Source organism: Scheffersomyces xylosifermentans, assembly GCF_036884685.1.
Source record: "Scheffersomyces xylosifermentans strain CBS 12540 chromosome Unknown RJT20scaffold_2, whole genome shotgun sequence".
Lineage (NCBI taxonomy): Eukaryota > Fungi > Ascomycota > Pichiomycetes > Serinales > Debaryomycetaceae > Scheffersomyces > Scheffersomyces xylosifermentans.
In genome coordinates this window covers 236,781-252,760 of record NW_027042940.1, presented here as the reverse complement: position 1 = coordinate 252,760, position 15,980 = coordinate 236,781, and the positions used below count along the sequence as shown (strand labels likewise).

Genomic DNA, 15,980 nt, shown 5'->3' with positions numbered 1-15,980 from the left:
ATAATAATATACACCCACTCCAGGAGAAAATCCGTACCTAATATAACCAGTATTACTGGTGGTAGCAAATAGAAATGTAACCCACCAAACGGGGTTTCGAGAGTGGCAGGATGTGGGATTTTTATGTTTACATAATAACAGCAAGAATAATAAACAGAATCGCAATAATAAATATAATATTAATATTAATATTAATATTAATATATTAATGGAAATCAATAACGTTCATACACTCTCTCTGTGGTATTACAATATTACAGGTACGGAATAATTGTAGTGGAAAAAACGGGGCCCTCTGAGCAAAGGTGTGAATGGAGAATTCATTATGAATGCTGTGATGGGGTTATTCTTGTGGGAACAGAACCAAAGCGGAAAAGGAACCATCACGACGTCCAGAAAATAATAATGGCCGATGGGGTCGGTAAGAGGTGGTGGCAGGAAAATGCCGCTTTGGGGGTAAGTGGGTATGAGGTAGAATATGGAACAAGGGAAGGTTCTGGCGGAGGGGTAAAATGGAAGAGTTGATGGGTATTGGTGGTGCTGGGGAAGGGTTAGCGGTAACTAGAGGTCTGGGAAGAGTAATCAAAAAAAGAGTTGTTGGGCAAAGAAAGCTGTTATCTTTGAAAATGGTATCATGGCATGGCAATACAAATCATATCGATATTTTAATTCACCATTAATGGTAATATCCCATCAACTGGTGCATAAACCACTGCATTACCAGCATTAAATAAAGACAATGGTGCCCTGCGGATTCTATAAATATTTCTTAATTCTCCATTTCTCTATTGCTTATTTCTTATTCTTAATTTCTTCGACTGTGTTCCTGTTTCAGCATTCGGCCATGCATTGTTTGTTGTTGTTTTAATGCTGATAATAATTCGTTGGGCGTATTTGAGTAATTACATTGTTGTTGAAGATGGCCCATTATGTAGGTAAAATATGTATGTTAATATGTATGTGGTGGTGTGTGGAGTGTGGTGAGATGTGTTAATAAGCCTAGATACTGTATGCCATATGCCCTATGCCATATACTATATGCTATTTACTCTATGCTAGGCTCGGTAGGAGGTACATGATGCTCAGGTGGTTAAATTAATTAATCTCCTCTATTTCGTACTACCACTAATATATTAGGAGCCACGACTAGGTACGACCTCACAATTTAAGTTAAAAATCGGATAACTTTTCAACTTTTCACTCCCCAAAAATCCCGGTTTCTTGGAGCATTCCTCTTGTAACCTCCTCTGTAACCCCCCCCCCCCTGGTGTTCCGTGCCATCCCTCGAGCCCCTAGCCAAGGAGATGACTGTTCCGATTAGCCCAATTTAAACTGCAGGAGGATCTAGTGGACTGTTTCCGGCGCACATACCCAATAGGTCCGTGCTATTAGCGAGGATAAAGTTGGGATTGGTCGGCTAGTGTACAGTGTTGAGAATGGGTATACAGACTTGGCAGAAAAATGGCGAATATGATACGGTTAAACGGACATGCAGTGATGCATTGATTACGGAGGAAATCTGCTGATAGACCTTAAATGATGGCTTCCTCGATCCCCAGGGATACGGGTTTAAGGTTCGCTGCAGATCTGGTTATGTACGGTGTTTTGTGTGCTACTGCACTGCTACAAAGAGGAGGAGCCAGTGGAGCGGAGGGTGGTTCGGTTAAATTGGACAATACAATAGAAGAAGTGGTGGATGGAGGGCAGTAAGTTGCAGTTGGTTCTTATTGGCTATCACTGGCTAAGAAATAAAAAATTATACAGCAAAGGTGATAACTTGTAAGTCGTCTTTTAATGTTGAGCATACAGCTCTCGATATCTGGATGTCATAGATAAAGTGAAAAATTCGTAAAATAGTTGCAAATTCTATATTTGAAAATTAAAGGCGGTGGAAAGCTAACCATGAAGAATGTGAAAAATCACACAGAACTTACTTGGAAACAATATTCACCATTTTTTTGTGAATTCGTATCAAAAGTGTCTAAACTCCTCTATAAGAACCGTGTGCCCCTCCCCCTTTAATACATACCAAGTCGCCTATCATCAATCAGAATACAGATAACGGCTGGCACCGTGCTCGATAATACCGACTACCGATGTCCTAATTAGGATGTCAAGCCATAAAATACGACAATGCTTCACTAATACGAAATAATTATCTATTAAAGAACTGTAGTGTTTTACATTGATGGGATAAGGTACTACATATAGTCATATAACATCCAGTGACAATTTCTTGGGCATGTTGGTGACAATTTTGCAATTTAATATAGATGGATGTTTGCAATATTCAAAGATTCAAAGATGATTCTGTTTAAGGATTAACTATCTGCGTTTCTGGGAAGCTAACTAAGTTTTGTGTGTCGGTGTAGAATGGTTCACCATTTTTAAAGAAATTGCAATTTACATGGAGCAGGGAAATCAGTTGGTAAGGGGGTTTTGGAATAGTTGAATTGGGATAGTTTGAATGTAGACATTTCTCCTTATATGGACATCGCTATAGATCTCTTATAAATTGTGATATGTATTGGTGAAATACCTAAAATCCAAATTCTTTGATAGCTCCGATTTGTAGACGTCATCCTTGTATATCTTCACGTTTCTCACTCTGCTACTCTACAAGCTCAATTATTATGTTACAAACCTTATGACATTAAATTAGATATACATGAGAAATTATAGAATAATCAACTAATTGAAGTATTTTAATAAAAACCTTTATATTTTATGCATACCAACTTAACGGGAGTAAGACCAGACGTTCTTCAATAAACCATCTTGTTGGGCCAATCTGTTCAAAGAGTCGTCGGCCTCACCTCTACCTCTGACGTAACCGGACAAGGCGTAGGTGGTGTTGGAACCTGGGATAGCTCTTCCTTCCTCATCGACGTTAGCGATGTTGATTTGGACAGAAGCGTGGTCCTTGGCTTTGATGATTCTGTTGGTAGCAGAACACTTTCTTGGAACGTATAATTCGACCTAAAGAATGTTAGTATATGAGTTTATTTAATGGATGTCTTTCTAAGTGTAGTACAAGTTATGTCGATTGAAGCTTTCTTATCCCAAAATAATTGTGGAGATGATTTCAGTATCCGTATTAATAGTCTACAGTGGGAATGATATCTGTTTCATGGATGTTGACTTCAGTTGAATATGAACTGGATAAATTGTCCTGGACTTAGAACATGGTGGAATTAGAAACTTCGTTTTACTGAAATTATTGGAATCGCTTTATCTCCTCTATCTTGCTAGTTCTTTGCTGAAGGTATTTATGCATTTTTGGGATTCTCGTTGACTTCCATATACTATTTTCTGTTTCTTCGTATTTGCTTATGAGATTCGTACAGATATGACAATTTTTCATTCGTTTGCTTGGTATATCCATCAAATTCTACAAAATTTCACTCTCGAATAAGGTATCCACATCTCGCTTCTTGACATCCTCATACGCTACTTTCTTGACATATTACGATTTTCTCTTTCGCGGGTGCTACTTACTAATTGACCTTTATCGTTTTCCATCTTGGCTGGTTATTTTATGATATGTTCTAAACTATGAAGAGAGTATTCTTTAAACTATTAATCTCTATATATCAAACAAAAATTTTCACCAACTAACGCTGCGCAGTAACAACCAGTAGACAATCAAAGGGTATACGGGGTCCTGCATGGGCAGTGGATGTGATGAAATATCGGTATGCGCACTAACTTGGAGAGAGGATCATCAGGGCTGAAGCCCTGAGAAAAAATGAATCATGTGATAGAAAATGGAGTGTCGCACTTTGTTTTTTGTTTGTGTTTTTGAATGGCGTGTGTTTCTGTGAGTGGTTGCGAAATGGCTGCGAATCGTTGCCATGCGCGGATGGGGATGTGGAATATGGGGTTAGGGGGTTGTGAGTATGAGTTGTGGATGTGACGTTGTGAATGTGATGTTGTGAATGTGATGGTGTGAGGTTCTGAAGCTAAGAATATGAGGTTATGACTATGAGGTTGTGAATATGAGGCTATGGATATGGGGTTGTGAATATGGTTACGAGATTATGAGATTATGAGATTATGAAGTTACGAGGGTTATGAATTGGTTGGTGAGGAGGAAAATGGTAGAGGGTAGATGATAAAACATGAAGAGTACAATGGTAAAAGTGTCGTGCTTAGTTATACCCTTGTATAGGAGAAATTGGAGTAAATACCGAACGAATCTAATTACGTATTGGATTATATGGATTATATGGATTATATGGATTATATGGATAATATGGATTAAATATTCCTATGCTAATGATGACTTCTATGGCTATATTGTGTACTATCCAAAACATCCTATGTGGTTTCCCTTAATGACAAAACAGCTACGCTCTCAACATGGTGAGTTTGGGGGAAGAAGTCAAATCCCTTAATACTTTCAACATAGTATTCCTTTCCGTTCTTTGTGTTGTTGAGGAACCATTCGACATCTCTGGCTTGCGAGTGAACATTACAACTGATGTAGACGATCTTGGCAGGATGATAATCGGATAATTGGTTCAAGAAAACTTCATCGCATCCCTTTCTCGGTGGATCCAATATGACAGAAGTTCTATTACATGGAGTGTCAATGCTACCGAAGATTTGCTCGGCCTTTCCTACGATGAATTGAGCATTTTGGATGTTGTTGGACTTGGCGTTTCTTTCAGCAAATTTCACCGAATCAGCTGACACTTCTACACCGATAACCTTTGAAACATTATCAGAACAAGTGATTGAAAACAATCCAGAACCACAGTATGCATCAACTAAGTAGTTTGGTTCACCTTCCTTGGAGTTAGCAATAGCCAAGTTTGATTTTACGTAGTTTGTAACAGCAGGCAAGATAGAGTTATTGTTTTGGAAGAACTCACCAGCTGAAAACTCGAACGTGTATCCATTTATGTATTCTGTAACGATTTGTCTCGACTTCGTGACACAGGTCTTGATTAACTTCTTATCCTCTCCTTCAAGGTCGACTTCAATGGAGGAAATTACGTCGTTTTCATCGGTGGATGCTTCTTTTAATTCAAACTTCTCATTTTTAGAAGCAACATTGGTATCTTCTCTTAATAAAATAGTAGCACCTTTCTTATACTTTTTGAATTCTTTTTCGAATCTCTTTCTTTCATTAGTCATACCCTGATTGATGATTGGAGTTCCAATAGAGCATTCTTCGATATCCAAGATCGACCCATCTGGTATGTCTACGTCTTTTCTCCAGGTAGGTCTTCCCTTGGAACCAAAACCGACGTTTGGTCTATACTCCAATACAAAATTCTTCTTATATGGAACATTAAAATGAGGTGTCAACTTGGTTCTGTAACTGTATTGCAATGGAGAAGGCTCTGTGTCTCTTACCGAAGGCAATGCTCCATCAGTTGTGGACAATACCGGGGCGAAGAATTTATATGCATTGACAATAGTCTCTCTTTTGAATTTCAACTGGTGACTGTATTCTACATTCTGGTATTGACATCCAGAGCATTTCCCGAAATAACGACAGTTAATCAACGAGTCGTCACGGAATGAAGAAGTTGCTTCTATTTCCATTAAGTCAGATTCCACATATAATGGATGTGATTTAAAGACTTTGATTGTTACGACATCTCCAGGCAAGCCAAATGGAACAATACAAACCTGGTGCTTCTTAGATTCTTCGGGATGAGGAATTAATGCTAAGCCGTCTCCGTTTGAAGTAAGAGACTCGATCTTTACATTGGATACTATACGGTGGTTTCTGGCTTGTGCTTCTTCACTATTGAGGATGCTGTTCATATCGTTGGATATCTCATCTTCTGATAACCCGTGGCTCGTGAGGATTTCCTTGATTTCATGCTGTAGTACTCCTAATGGAGAAGTTTGGTCAACTTCCTTGGATTTGTACTTTCTTTTGTGGACTTTTGGTTGCTTCTTTTGTTTCTGTTCTACTGGAGTCGATTTTGACTCCGAAGCTGATGCCAATACAGGAGCCAAAACTGGCGTTAAAACAGGCGTTGGCGCCGACTCGTTGGTATTCTGTTTCTTGTGGACGTCATTCTCTAGTATAGGAGGAGAAATAGGTCTCTTTTTGTCTTCAACTGGTGACATTTCTTAGTCTCCTTTATTGCAAATCGCTGTGAAATGAGATGAGATGAGCTACCTGATCTCAAGCAGAGTGAAAAATTATGATGCTCGATGAATACACACGGTACAGAAGTCCAAATGAAGAACCGATGGCCAATATTGTTACACCTATGTATGTAAATGTACACTATTAATACAATATTTTCAAGCGACTACGACTAGAATATATAATTATACATAAAACCGTCGTATCTCATCACTTATCTCTTAAACTACCAAATGTGCCAGTACAAAAAATTAGTGGAAAAATCTGGTGGGGGTATAAGATCACGTGCCATGTGTCAGCATGGTTTACGGCGATATTATTGGTTGCAACAATAACTGGGAGGGAAAGATGGTTGGAACGTGAAAGTGTAATGGGATGAAGATAGTCGGGGAAAATAGCCATATGGGTGGTTCATTAATCTCAGGATCAGATTCTGTTTCTTTGTCATATCAGGATATAAAATATTCATTATTATGTTCAGTGTCGTCCCAGCCAGCAGGGGTTTTGTAGAGTGAATTCGGCTATAAAAAATGATAGAAGCAGTAGCAGTAGCAGCCCTGGTTTTTTTGTAATTTTGCAGTCAATACGCAGCCGAATGTCGTATTACGTTGAATGAGATACAGATATTGAAAACTGAACTCCCCAGTTGGAATAGGGAAAATCGTGCTCTGGCAATTAAGTTGCATACTTATCAGGAATATTCGTACAGAGCCACAGCAAAGGCTGTTTCTTAATGGATCCATTCTTCTCGTAGCTCCGATAATCCTCCAATTCGCGGATTACTACCTTTTCATCGAGACCCTTTCTCTTTCCTGATTCAATAGCTTCGTAAATCTTCTTTCTTCTCAAGAAAGTCCTGGATTCGGTCTCGTTTCTCCATTTCGTACCATACTCCGTTTCTAATGACTTTAAGGCAGGCTTACCATTCAAACCATATTCATATTCGGTCCAGATGTCATTGATCGTCTTAAGAGATTTTTCCAACGTATACTGAGGTGCGGACCCTGGCACTGGGTCGGAATCAATTACACCTGGATCCAGTCTAGCTGTCTTACGTTTCTTGGATTTTTTGCCTTGATCCTCGTTTTCCTTTCCTGCCGCAACATTATCATTGGCACTTGCAGGAGTGAGATCATCCATATTAGGCTCCATCTCATCCTCTACAAAGAAACCTCTGTTTTGGTTTGTTTGTTGCCTCAATGACGAACCTATCAAGTTATTGCTATCATTGGGTCGAGGTATTACCGAAATAAATTGAGTTCCACCCCCAGAGACCGCAACATTACTAGAACTAGATCCTAACGGCGGAACCACTTGATTGTTTTTATTTCCTGATGATGTGGTGGGGTCGTCGTTAGCCAACATAGTCGGCAAAGGAAGAATGTACGAGTTGGTGGAACTCAACGTAGGCGGTTGTGGTTGTTGCTGCTGCTGAGGCTGCTGCTGTTGCTGCTGAGGCAGTTGTGGCAGCTGTTGCTGGGTGCGGCTCTTTATAGATTTGTTCCTTTTCCTCTGTTTAGAATTAGATTTATCATTAGTTACAGTTATCGTAGGGTTATTGCTCTCGTTGCCGAGATGATAGTTTTGTTGGGGCAGAATTTGGAAGCTAGGAGTAGGGGCCGGTCCATTTGTAGGACCGTTGCTATTAGTATTTGGATTGTTGTTCCTTGTGGTTGAAAATGAATTCAAATCAAAGTTGAAACGGTTCAGAATATACGGAGATGTTGGATTTGAGCTGGGCTGGCCAGCAGGGGATCGTATTCCAAGAGATTTTGGGAATGCCACTTCATCGCCTGCACCAGGAAACGACTGAGTTTGTTGGTTACTAGAAGGATCATTAGCATTTGTTGCGTTGTTGCTGTTATTATTGCTTACGTTTGTTACAGAATTGGAGGCATTTCCCGAGTTGCCAGCAGTTGCTCTTGGGGCCTGCAATGCAGCCGTGGCGGCTTGTAAATTTTGAGGGTTCAAGTGATGTTGCAGTTGTAATTGTGGATGCTGCGCTGCTTGTAATGTCGCTGAGTTCAGAAGCTCTTCTATATCTTTACCTAGCTTAAATATATGCTTGTTGAAGATTTCGAGAACCTTGTTCTGGTTGTACATGTTGACATATGTGTTAGTAGCATTGTTATTGTTGATGAGCAAGATCACTTGTTGGTTGAGATCATTCAAATTATGTTTGATAGTCTCTATGGATTCATTGATGTAGTTGAGTTTGAGATTAAGCTCATTAACCTTATCATTGTTATTTGTTGTGTAGTTGTTGAATTGATTGCTTAGCTGATTGATTTGAGCGTATATGTCGTTGACAAGGTTGGAGTTGGTACCAGACAGTGGGGCATTTGGTTGATTAGATGAGTTAGATGACGTATTAGCCGTAGCAGTATTAGCGTTTGATGTGTTTGAATTTGATGCATTGGACTGGTTGTTGTTAGATGATGTGCTGTAGTATAGGGACTGGTTAGACTGTGTGGTTGAGTATGATTCGTTCATCTTGAAGGTTTAATATTATGTGGTCTGTCTTCACTAATTGAAGTAAGAAAGACAGTCGGTTGAAAGGAGCACTATCTAGTCCGATGGTGCAAAATAATTTTGAAAAATACAGTAACACGAAGCAAATGATATAAATACAATACGACCAATAAAGGCACCGAGATTAAGAATGATCTCTATTCTGTTTTGATTTGTTCTAGATGTTGTAATGGTACACACCCTTGATTTTATGGTAAGTTTCGTTGTGGTTTAAATCAAGGGCTGGTCAGGTTTGCATATTCTGGGTCAATTCGACTGAATACAACGAGAACGGGAAACGCAAAAGTAGTAGGTAATTGGATACGAACTACTTCAAATGAACTGGATCGTAAATTGAGCGATTGGCAGATGGCTTTTTGACACCTGACAACAAAATTAGTTTCAGTTCTTACGGAATAATATTAAACAGTTCTCTGCTGTTTGTAGTATTCAACACTAGAAAATTTTAATTTTGAAGAATGATTTTGGTATCTTATATCAAACAATATCTTACCAGTTTAATACGCTAAGAGTATCACCTCAACGAACGAGAAGAAGTGGTTCAAACAGCCAAAAAGTGCCAATTCAAGGTTTCCGATGTGGATGTGGGTTCTTTGGAGCTCTTCCGTGGTGAATATTCCGCCTACTAGCAGTCGATACTGCTGTGACAACCGTAATGATATCCTTTTGGGATGGATGTCGCTGGTTAAAAGCAGTGGTAACAGAGACGTACTCGGGGCAATTGTACGGCGGTTTCGCGGGTGGTAGGACTTCCCTCGATGCGGGAGCTGGATCTCGGTGTGACGGACTGGATAAGCACAATACAAACGCTACAGAGCCGGTTCTACAAGGACAACTGATGATAAACAGTGTACTGGCATAGTGTTTGTTGTGATTTTGGTGAATGTCGTTGTCGGTGTCGTGGACAAAATGTCGCACTGTTTTCTGTGTAACTGCACAGAATGGTGTATTATGTAGGAATGAGGGTATTGGAGAGTGCATAAAATGTTTGGAAATAATGAGAAAAATATATAAGGAGTGCAGAGAAAGCCATGCAAAGGGCCCAAACGGGGAATAGGCACTGCAGAGGGTGGGTTGCTTCTGCAGATAACCCGGTTTTTGTACGGGAGGTGCAGAGAGAAGGTTGCACTTGAGTGACTAAGGAGTGCAGGGAGAACACAGTGCTTGTAAGGTAAGAGTGATAGAGATGTATGTGTATATCTATAGTATATGGATGTGTATATGTATGTATAGATATAGATATAGATATAGATATAGATATAGGTATATACATATATATTATATATATAGATATAGATATGTCTATACATATCTCTAGGAAAAAGCAAAGGGCCAAGTATGAAGGATAATGGGATATGGGATAATGGGAGTTTTTGGCGAAGCGTGATGATGAAATAAATGTCATGAGTCTATGTGATGAAAGTAAGGAGCACAGTGAAAAATTTCTACAGTCATTATAAAAAGGTGCTGTGGATATTTTATGGGTGAAAGAAAAGAAGATCATTTTTAGGGTAAATATACAGCCATTTGGGATGATAATAATTCAAGAAAAAGAACAAAAGAAGTGCAGTAGAGTTGGTGCATTATGTATGGTAAGTACGGTAGTTATGGTAGTTATGTTGTGTGTTAGTGGAGTGGTAGATTATGTATGTATGTATGTATGTATGTATGTCATATATTACATGCTATCATTGGATTATATTTCATGCTCTCATTGGTTTATGTCATTTCTATATCCATATCCATATCCATGTTAGCCACCATTATCTATCTCTATTAATCGCCCTAATGACTCTCTCGTGTGCTCTCTCATGTGCTCTATCATGTATCATATGCTCTGTCTATCAACTCTCTACAACTAACTAAAAGAGATGTCGCAGCGGGGTGGATGGCTCCCTTCCCTAGACCCACTAGAGCCGTGGTCACTTCCTATTTATCGAATATTCCCTTGTCTTTCTCATATGCACCAGACCACTCAACTTTAATTACGGAATGAGATCACCGAACTAGCTGGCCACTGCGGGAACGACTACTCTTTCTGACATGTCGGTGGTATTCCCATGAATAGCTGCAATGAACATGGTAGTGGTACCTGCATCTAATGCAGGTTCTGGTGGCTCCATTTCTCTGGGTTGGCCCTTGGCAAAGGGGATGGAAGCAGCTGGTAGCTGGTAGTAGTCTGAGGTCTGATTGAGTTAGGAGTGACTGGGGATCGACTCTCCTCCTCCTGGAAGAGCAATAATAAAAGCTGTGATTCCTCTGAGGACAAATCCGAATGCAATTGGTGGCCTCATAAATAGAAAAATAGCTAAAAATGGCAAGTCGTAAATCGTAAACTGAAAATTAGGAAATTGTAGCATTGGGGGGTATCACAATATTTTACGTGATAGAAGGATCCGATAGTCGAGGATCTTCAATAATTTTGCAATATTATCTGGTTCATAATATCTGGTTTAAATTTGGAATTCGTCACTGTAGTGGTATTCAGACGAGATTCTATTAGGTCAAGGATGCTGTGGTGCAGTATACAAATGCAGTTCGAAAGAAGAAGTCTATGCTGTAGGGTATTATCTGACGTGAACATAGCACAATAGATACAAGTGATTCAAGAACTGACAAAAGTTCGCTTACAATATACGATTGAGTGGGGGAAGAAACTGAATGTTCTATGTAGAAGGGGTTAAATGGTACACAGGTGAATAATGTCATTGCGGTACGGGTTTAAGATCTCCCTCCTATCCATTTTGCAACTTGACTGTTCTTGATGCTTAAATTATCTTCCCATAAAAAAGTAATTGCACGTTTAGTTTAAATTAAATAACTCTGAAAATACGGAGAAGCCCCAAACTGTAGTGGTCGATACACCAGCATAAACCATCGTACGACCAATTGTTTCCACATCGTATCTAGGCTTAAAGACATTCCCTTTCTGCAAAAACGACTCGAGTTGAGCAGCAACTTCGGCATTCTCTGCTGCGTTGCTCTTTTTCCTCTTCCGCTTATCTTGGTTGTAATCCAAAATAGCGTAATAGTCAATTTCCGTTTCGGGCCCGATTTCATCACGCTTCAGGTGATCTGTAAAACCTTTAATGAGGTTATTGAAGTCTCCAATCTTGGATTGGTCGTTGGAAATCGACGTAGAACGGATTTGACGAGTGGACTTTTCCGTTTCTGCTGTTGGGATGAAGTTTCTTCTTGGCAAAGACACTCCGATAAACTTGTAGATGGGAGGAAGTATCGTGAAAATGATTGGCTTGGAAACTGCTTTCCAGATTACAACAAGTGTAACTCCTAGGACAAATCTCAACGCAGTTTTCACCCAACCTAATTCGCTGTACTCAAAGTTAATCAAGAGAGGGTCCTGAAATGCGTTTCTGTTAACAAAGTATTTCGATTTGAATGCCACGTAATGAGACAAGTCGAGACCCAATAGCACCCCAATAAATGAAACGGAATCGTCAAAGCATGGGCAATCATCAATAGGCTCTGAATGGATATGTATCAATAGCAAATAAAAGCCGATGATTAATACAGGTGTTATCCAATCGTTCAAAAAATTGTCGAACAACATGAGGTCCCATTGCGTGCCATAGAAATATCTAAACGAGAAGCACGCTACTCCTATCAAAGAACCAATAGCAATATCCAAAACTCCGTGCATACCACAATAAAGACGTCCGAAAATCAAAGACACATAGTAAACAAAAAGAGCAAAGAGAAGCACGTATAATTTGGATGTAGATAAAGCAGATTTGATTTCTATGAGCTTTGATAAGAGAATTAAACTCACTGCTGTGGCATTTGCACTATGACTGGAGGGAAATCCGTACTCCTGTGTTGTGTAAGAGGACATAGTGATTCTATGTAGTGGAGGAGATCTCGGTCTTGGAAGGCAGAAGTAGTCTTTGAGGGCACCACTGAAATATATTCCCAATCCGAGAACGTACACTAAATCACGGCTTAGTTTAGAAGCACCAAACCAGATTGGAGGTGGTAACATCAACACGTAGAACGTGTGGGAAGCCAAATTGGCGGTCCATGCGAAGTAGTAGTCAAGTAAAGGGTGTCTTAACGACGTTTGAAGCTTGTGTAGCACTTTTGTTTCGCTTCTAATGATTGGTAGGAGAAGTGACCTCAATTTATAGCGGAACGGTGATAGTCTTGACTTGTAATGGTCGTTAGACTGGTTTCCAGCATCGCTTAAGTGATTAGACTGCTGAGGTGAGAGCGTTGGATCTGTAGAAGGAACACTCTGAACGGGGGTTTTACCCGAGGCCGATCTCTTTGTGATGGTAGATGTGTCTGACGAATCTGCTGGCATTGTGAATCTTTTTATACTTAATTGTTTGTGTGTTTTTCGTGGAAGAAATCTAATGTGATTAACTCGGGTATTCTTCACTGTAATGTTATGACGTCAGTGGAAGAGAGGTTGTTTAAAAGAATGGGGAGAACTCACGGGTATTTTGTGCTTTTTACGTTGAAAAACAGCACTATTACTGTTTCTAACGTAGCTCTATGCTTTCTAGCCGGTTCTTATGCCTCGAACCGGGACAAATATGGGGTAAACTGTACCTTGCTACCGTGACCCAATTAATAGGAGTCGAAACTCTAGTTGTTAACGATAGTTAGAGGGTAAAATATGGAATAAATAACGCAACAATGTCAGCTAAACCAGTCAAATCAACGGCAAAATTCTCCGAAATTGCTCCACTGTTATCCTGGTATCGTGTAGAGACTATATAGCGAGTCAAACAACCGATATCAACGCTGTATACTGGTCCTTTTCACACCCTTCGACAGAAACAACCGTTTACACAACAACTTAAAGGCGATTTAACCGCCAGCCGAAACTTTTGTTTTTCTTTGATGAAAAATGTCGCGTTTTTGTGTGTGATTATGTGCAGGCATCGATGTTATCAGTGAATTTTGTGATTTTTGGGTGCAATTTGCGGCACGGGTCTTTTACATGTAGTGGCCCACTGGTAGTAGGAAGAGGGAGTTGATGTTGTGGAGGGTAGAGTTAAGGTAATGGAGTTAGAATATTATGAAAAGGAGTGCTGATGTGGGATGTTGGTGGTATGGTTGGTTTAAAGTTATATAGTGGAATGAAAAGAAAAGAAAAAAAAAGAGGCACTTGTTTGGTACTTTCTTCGTGTTCATGTTAAGTGTGCTATTATCAAATGGTGCTGATTATGGCGGATTTATATTGCCGTCGCGAAAGAAGGGTGCAAAAAAGTTGATTGCAAAATCAATGCAAAGAAAGTGGGTTTCGAGAGTTTTTTTATTGGCAAATAAAGGAGGCAAGAATATGTGGCTACCGGTTACGGATGAAGATAAGTGAGGGATGGGGCTATAGTGTGATTTTTCGTTTTTTTGGATTGGAGAGAGTAGAGGTGACCAAGGGAGGGGAGGATACTATTCCTTGACGTATTGGCTGTGCAGATGGAGCTATGAGTGAACAGAAGCATATATTCAATTGTCGTTTAAACATGTTCCAAATGCTAACGTAGCTTCTCTTTCATTATAAGACGTGTCCCTACATCCATATATATTGCTACCTAAGGATTGGCTCTTTTCACAGCTTTCGAAGACCACTCTTACTACATAGCTTTCTCTATAATTATATGTATTAAACTCATTACTACTGTGTCTACACTCCCCTGCTTCCTCTACTTCCCTTGATGCATTTTCTATTCTTTCTTCTTCTCTCCATTTGCTTTCCATTTCCAGGATCACAATATAACACACTTACGGCTTCTCTTTTTCTTCTTATCATTACGGGTGAATGCAAATTCTTCCTGGTTATACTTGGGTGAAGCAGGTTGGTTACCGCCAAAATTTCCATAGGGGTTCTGTGTGGTTGTGTCCTCCATTAACGGCTGATCCAAAAGAATAGTGGAATCATATGACGTATTTTTGAGATGGCCTCGCTTCTGCGAAATAGACGACTGGTTTCTTGTATGGCCATTTCCGTTGTACAATTTGGATATTCGCTTCTTAGACTTGTCGTATTGTTCCTGGATTTCGATCTGCTTCTGGAAATGGTTCAATGCAAAGTTAAATACAGTTCTGATATTGAACATTGTTTTGGCCGAACACTGGATGTAGCCAATGGCGTTGATTTCCATTGCAACTTGAATGGGCAAGTCGGGGTCGATCTCTGTGGGCAAATCACTCTTGGTTCCCACTAGAATAATAGGGATTCCAGGACAGAAGTGACTAACTTCAGGGAACCAAGTGTCTTTGACGTTCTGTAAGGACACCAATTTGTCTAATGCAAAACAGATAAGCAAGATATCGACATCTGGATAACTCAATGGTCTCAAACGGTCGTATTCCTCTTGTCCGGCCGTATCCCATAATGCTAATTCAATGACTTTTCCACTTGGTGCCATCACGTTGGTAACATAATTCTCGAAAACCGTGGGCACATATACTTCAGGAAATCTATTCTGGGCGTAACTCACCAACAAACACGTCTTACCACAACCACCATCTCCTACCACCACTAATTTCATGTTATGCAGAGCATTATTCTTAAATGTGTCTAGGACTTCGTAATTTGGAACAACAGGATCATCGTCAATGATCACTTTCGGCATAGCATTCTTCAGGTAAAGGGCCTGTTCCTGAAGGGACTGGCGGTTGACAGTTTCATATGGATTAAACAGTTCTGTAGGTTCTTCTCTGGGCGACTTGCCTATGAGAGAGAATCGTTTTGACATGATTTAGGTGATGTGGGGGGTTGCGTCAAGTGGGTTTTTCTGTTGTAACAGCTCAGATCGGCTTTATATGTGTTTCAAGAACGTCAAAGAAAGGAGTGTTTTCGATTTGTGCCTCGAATTGTATGGCAATGTAAGTCTCTGCGGAGATCTGCAACGATGAGTTGGACTCGCTTGGTAGGTGGAATTTCAGGTTCGATAGACGTGTCTTACCGAGTATCACAATCTCAGACGAAGGCAATGCTGAGACGGTGTTGTTTCCAAAAGGGCAACAGAAAGGAACCGTTGAAAAATACGTCAACGGCCGAGGGTTTTAGAGTCTGGCCGGGCAGAAATAACAAGCTAAATAGTTTACTGTGGTCAATTCGCTGAGAATTGCAGTTGACCGCTTAACAAAAAGAACACCGGGTAAAATCTTAACAAAAGAATACATAGCACTGTTCTATTTATATCTAAATTGTGTTTATATTAAATTTCATAAATGCTGGTGGCTGCTTACGTAATCGCCGTCCGGAGATCATTTTAGGAGGCTATAAGGTTCAGATATTGATAAGTGGGACTAGTAATAACATGTTAAATTATTAATAATGGTGATGTTAGTTAACGATAAT

General features: G+C 39.9%; 5 protein-coding genes across 5 annotated transcripts; all 5 read right to left on the bottom strand. All coding sequences in view use genetic code 12, as the record gives it.

Annotated features, from left to right (window-relative positions):
• Positions 1 to 2,630: 2,630 nt before the first annotated feature.
• Positions 2,631 to 3,557, bottom strand: RPS21B (40S ribosomal protein eS21). The gene is made up of 2 exons (XM_064916453.1): positions 3,499 to 3,557; positions 2,631 to 2,979 (listed from the first exon to the last, which is right to left on the bottom strand). Exons 1-2 carry the CDS (start codon positions 3,520 to 3,522, stop codon positions 2,740 to 2,742), a joined length of 264 nt encoding a protein of 87 aa, XP_064775612.1. The 5' UTR covers positions 3,523 to 3,557; the 3' UTR covers positions 2,631 to 2,739.
• A 654-nt stretch (positions 3,558 to 4,211) lies between these two features.
• On the bottom strand, positions 4,212 to 6,309 carry TRM2 (Trm2p). The gene has a single exon (XM_064916452.1). The coding sequence runs from the start codon at positions 6,091 to 6,093 to the stop codon at positions 4,321 to 4,323; it is 1,773 nt and encodes a 590-aa protein (XP_064775611.1). The 5' UTR covers positions 6,094 to 6,309; the 3' UTR covers positions 4,212 to 4,320.
• Positions 6,310 to 6,653: 344 nt separating this feature from the next.
• RJT20DRAFT_24443 (uncharacterized protein) lies at positions 6,654 to 8,909 on the bottom strand. Its single transcript, XM_064919356.1, has one exon. The coding sequence runs from the start codon at positions 8,606 to 8,608 to the stop codon at positions 6,791 to 6,793; it is 1,818 nt and encodes a 605-aa protein (XP_064775610.1). The 5' UTR covers positions 8,609 to 8,909; the 3' UTR covers positions 6,654 to 6,790.
• Positions 8,910 to 11,450: 2,541 nt separating this feature from the next.
• RJT20DRAFT_92483 (sphinganine kinase) lies at positions 11,451 to 12,968 on the bottom strand (the record flags this gene model as incomplete). Its single annotated transcript, XM_064921436.1, has 1 exon — positions 11,451 to 12,968. One exon carries the CDS (start codon positions 12,966 to 12,968, stop codon positions 11,451 to 11,453), a length of 1,518 nt encoding a protein of 505 aa, XP_064775609.1.
• Positions 12,969 to 14,125: 1,157 nt separating this feature from the next.
• On the bottom strand, positions 14,126 to 15,787 carry CRL1 (Rho family GTPase). Its single transcript, XM_064916451.1, has one exon. It carries the CDS (start codon positions 15,370 to 15,372, stop codon positions 14,380 to 14,382), a length of 993 nt encoding a protein of 330 aa, XP_064775608.1. The 5' UTR covers positions 15,373 to 15,787; the 3' UTR covers positions 14,126 to 14,379.
• Between the last annotated feature and the right edge of the window lie 193 nt (positions 15,788 to 15,980).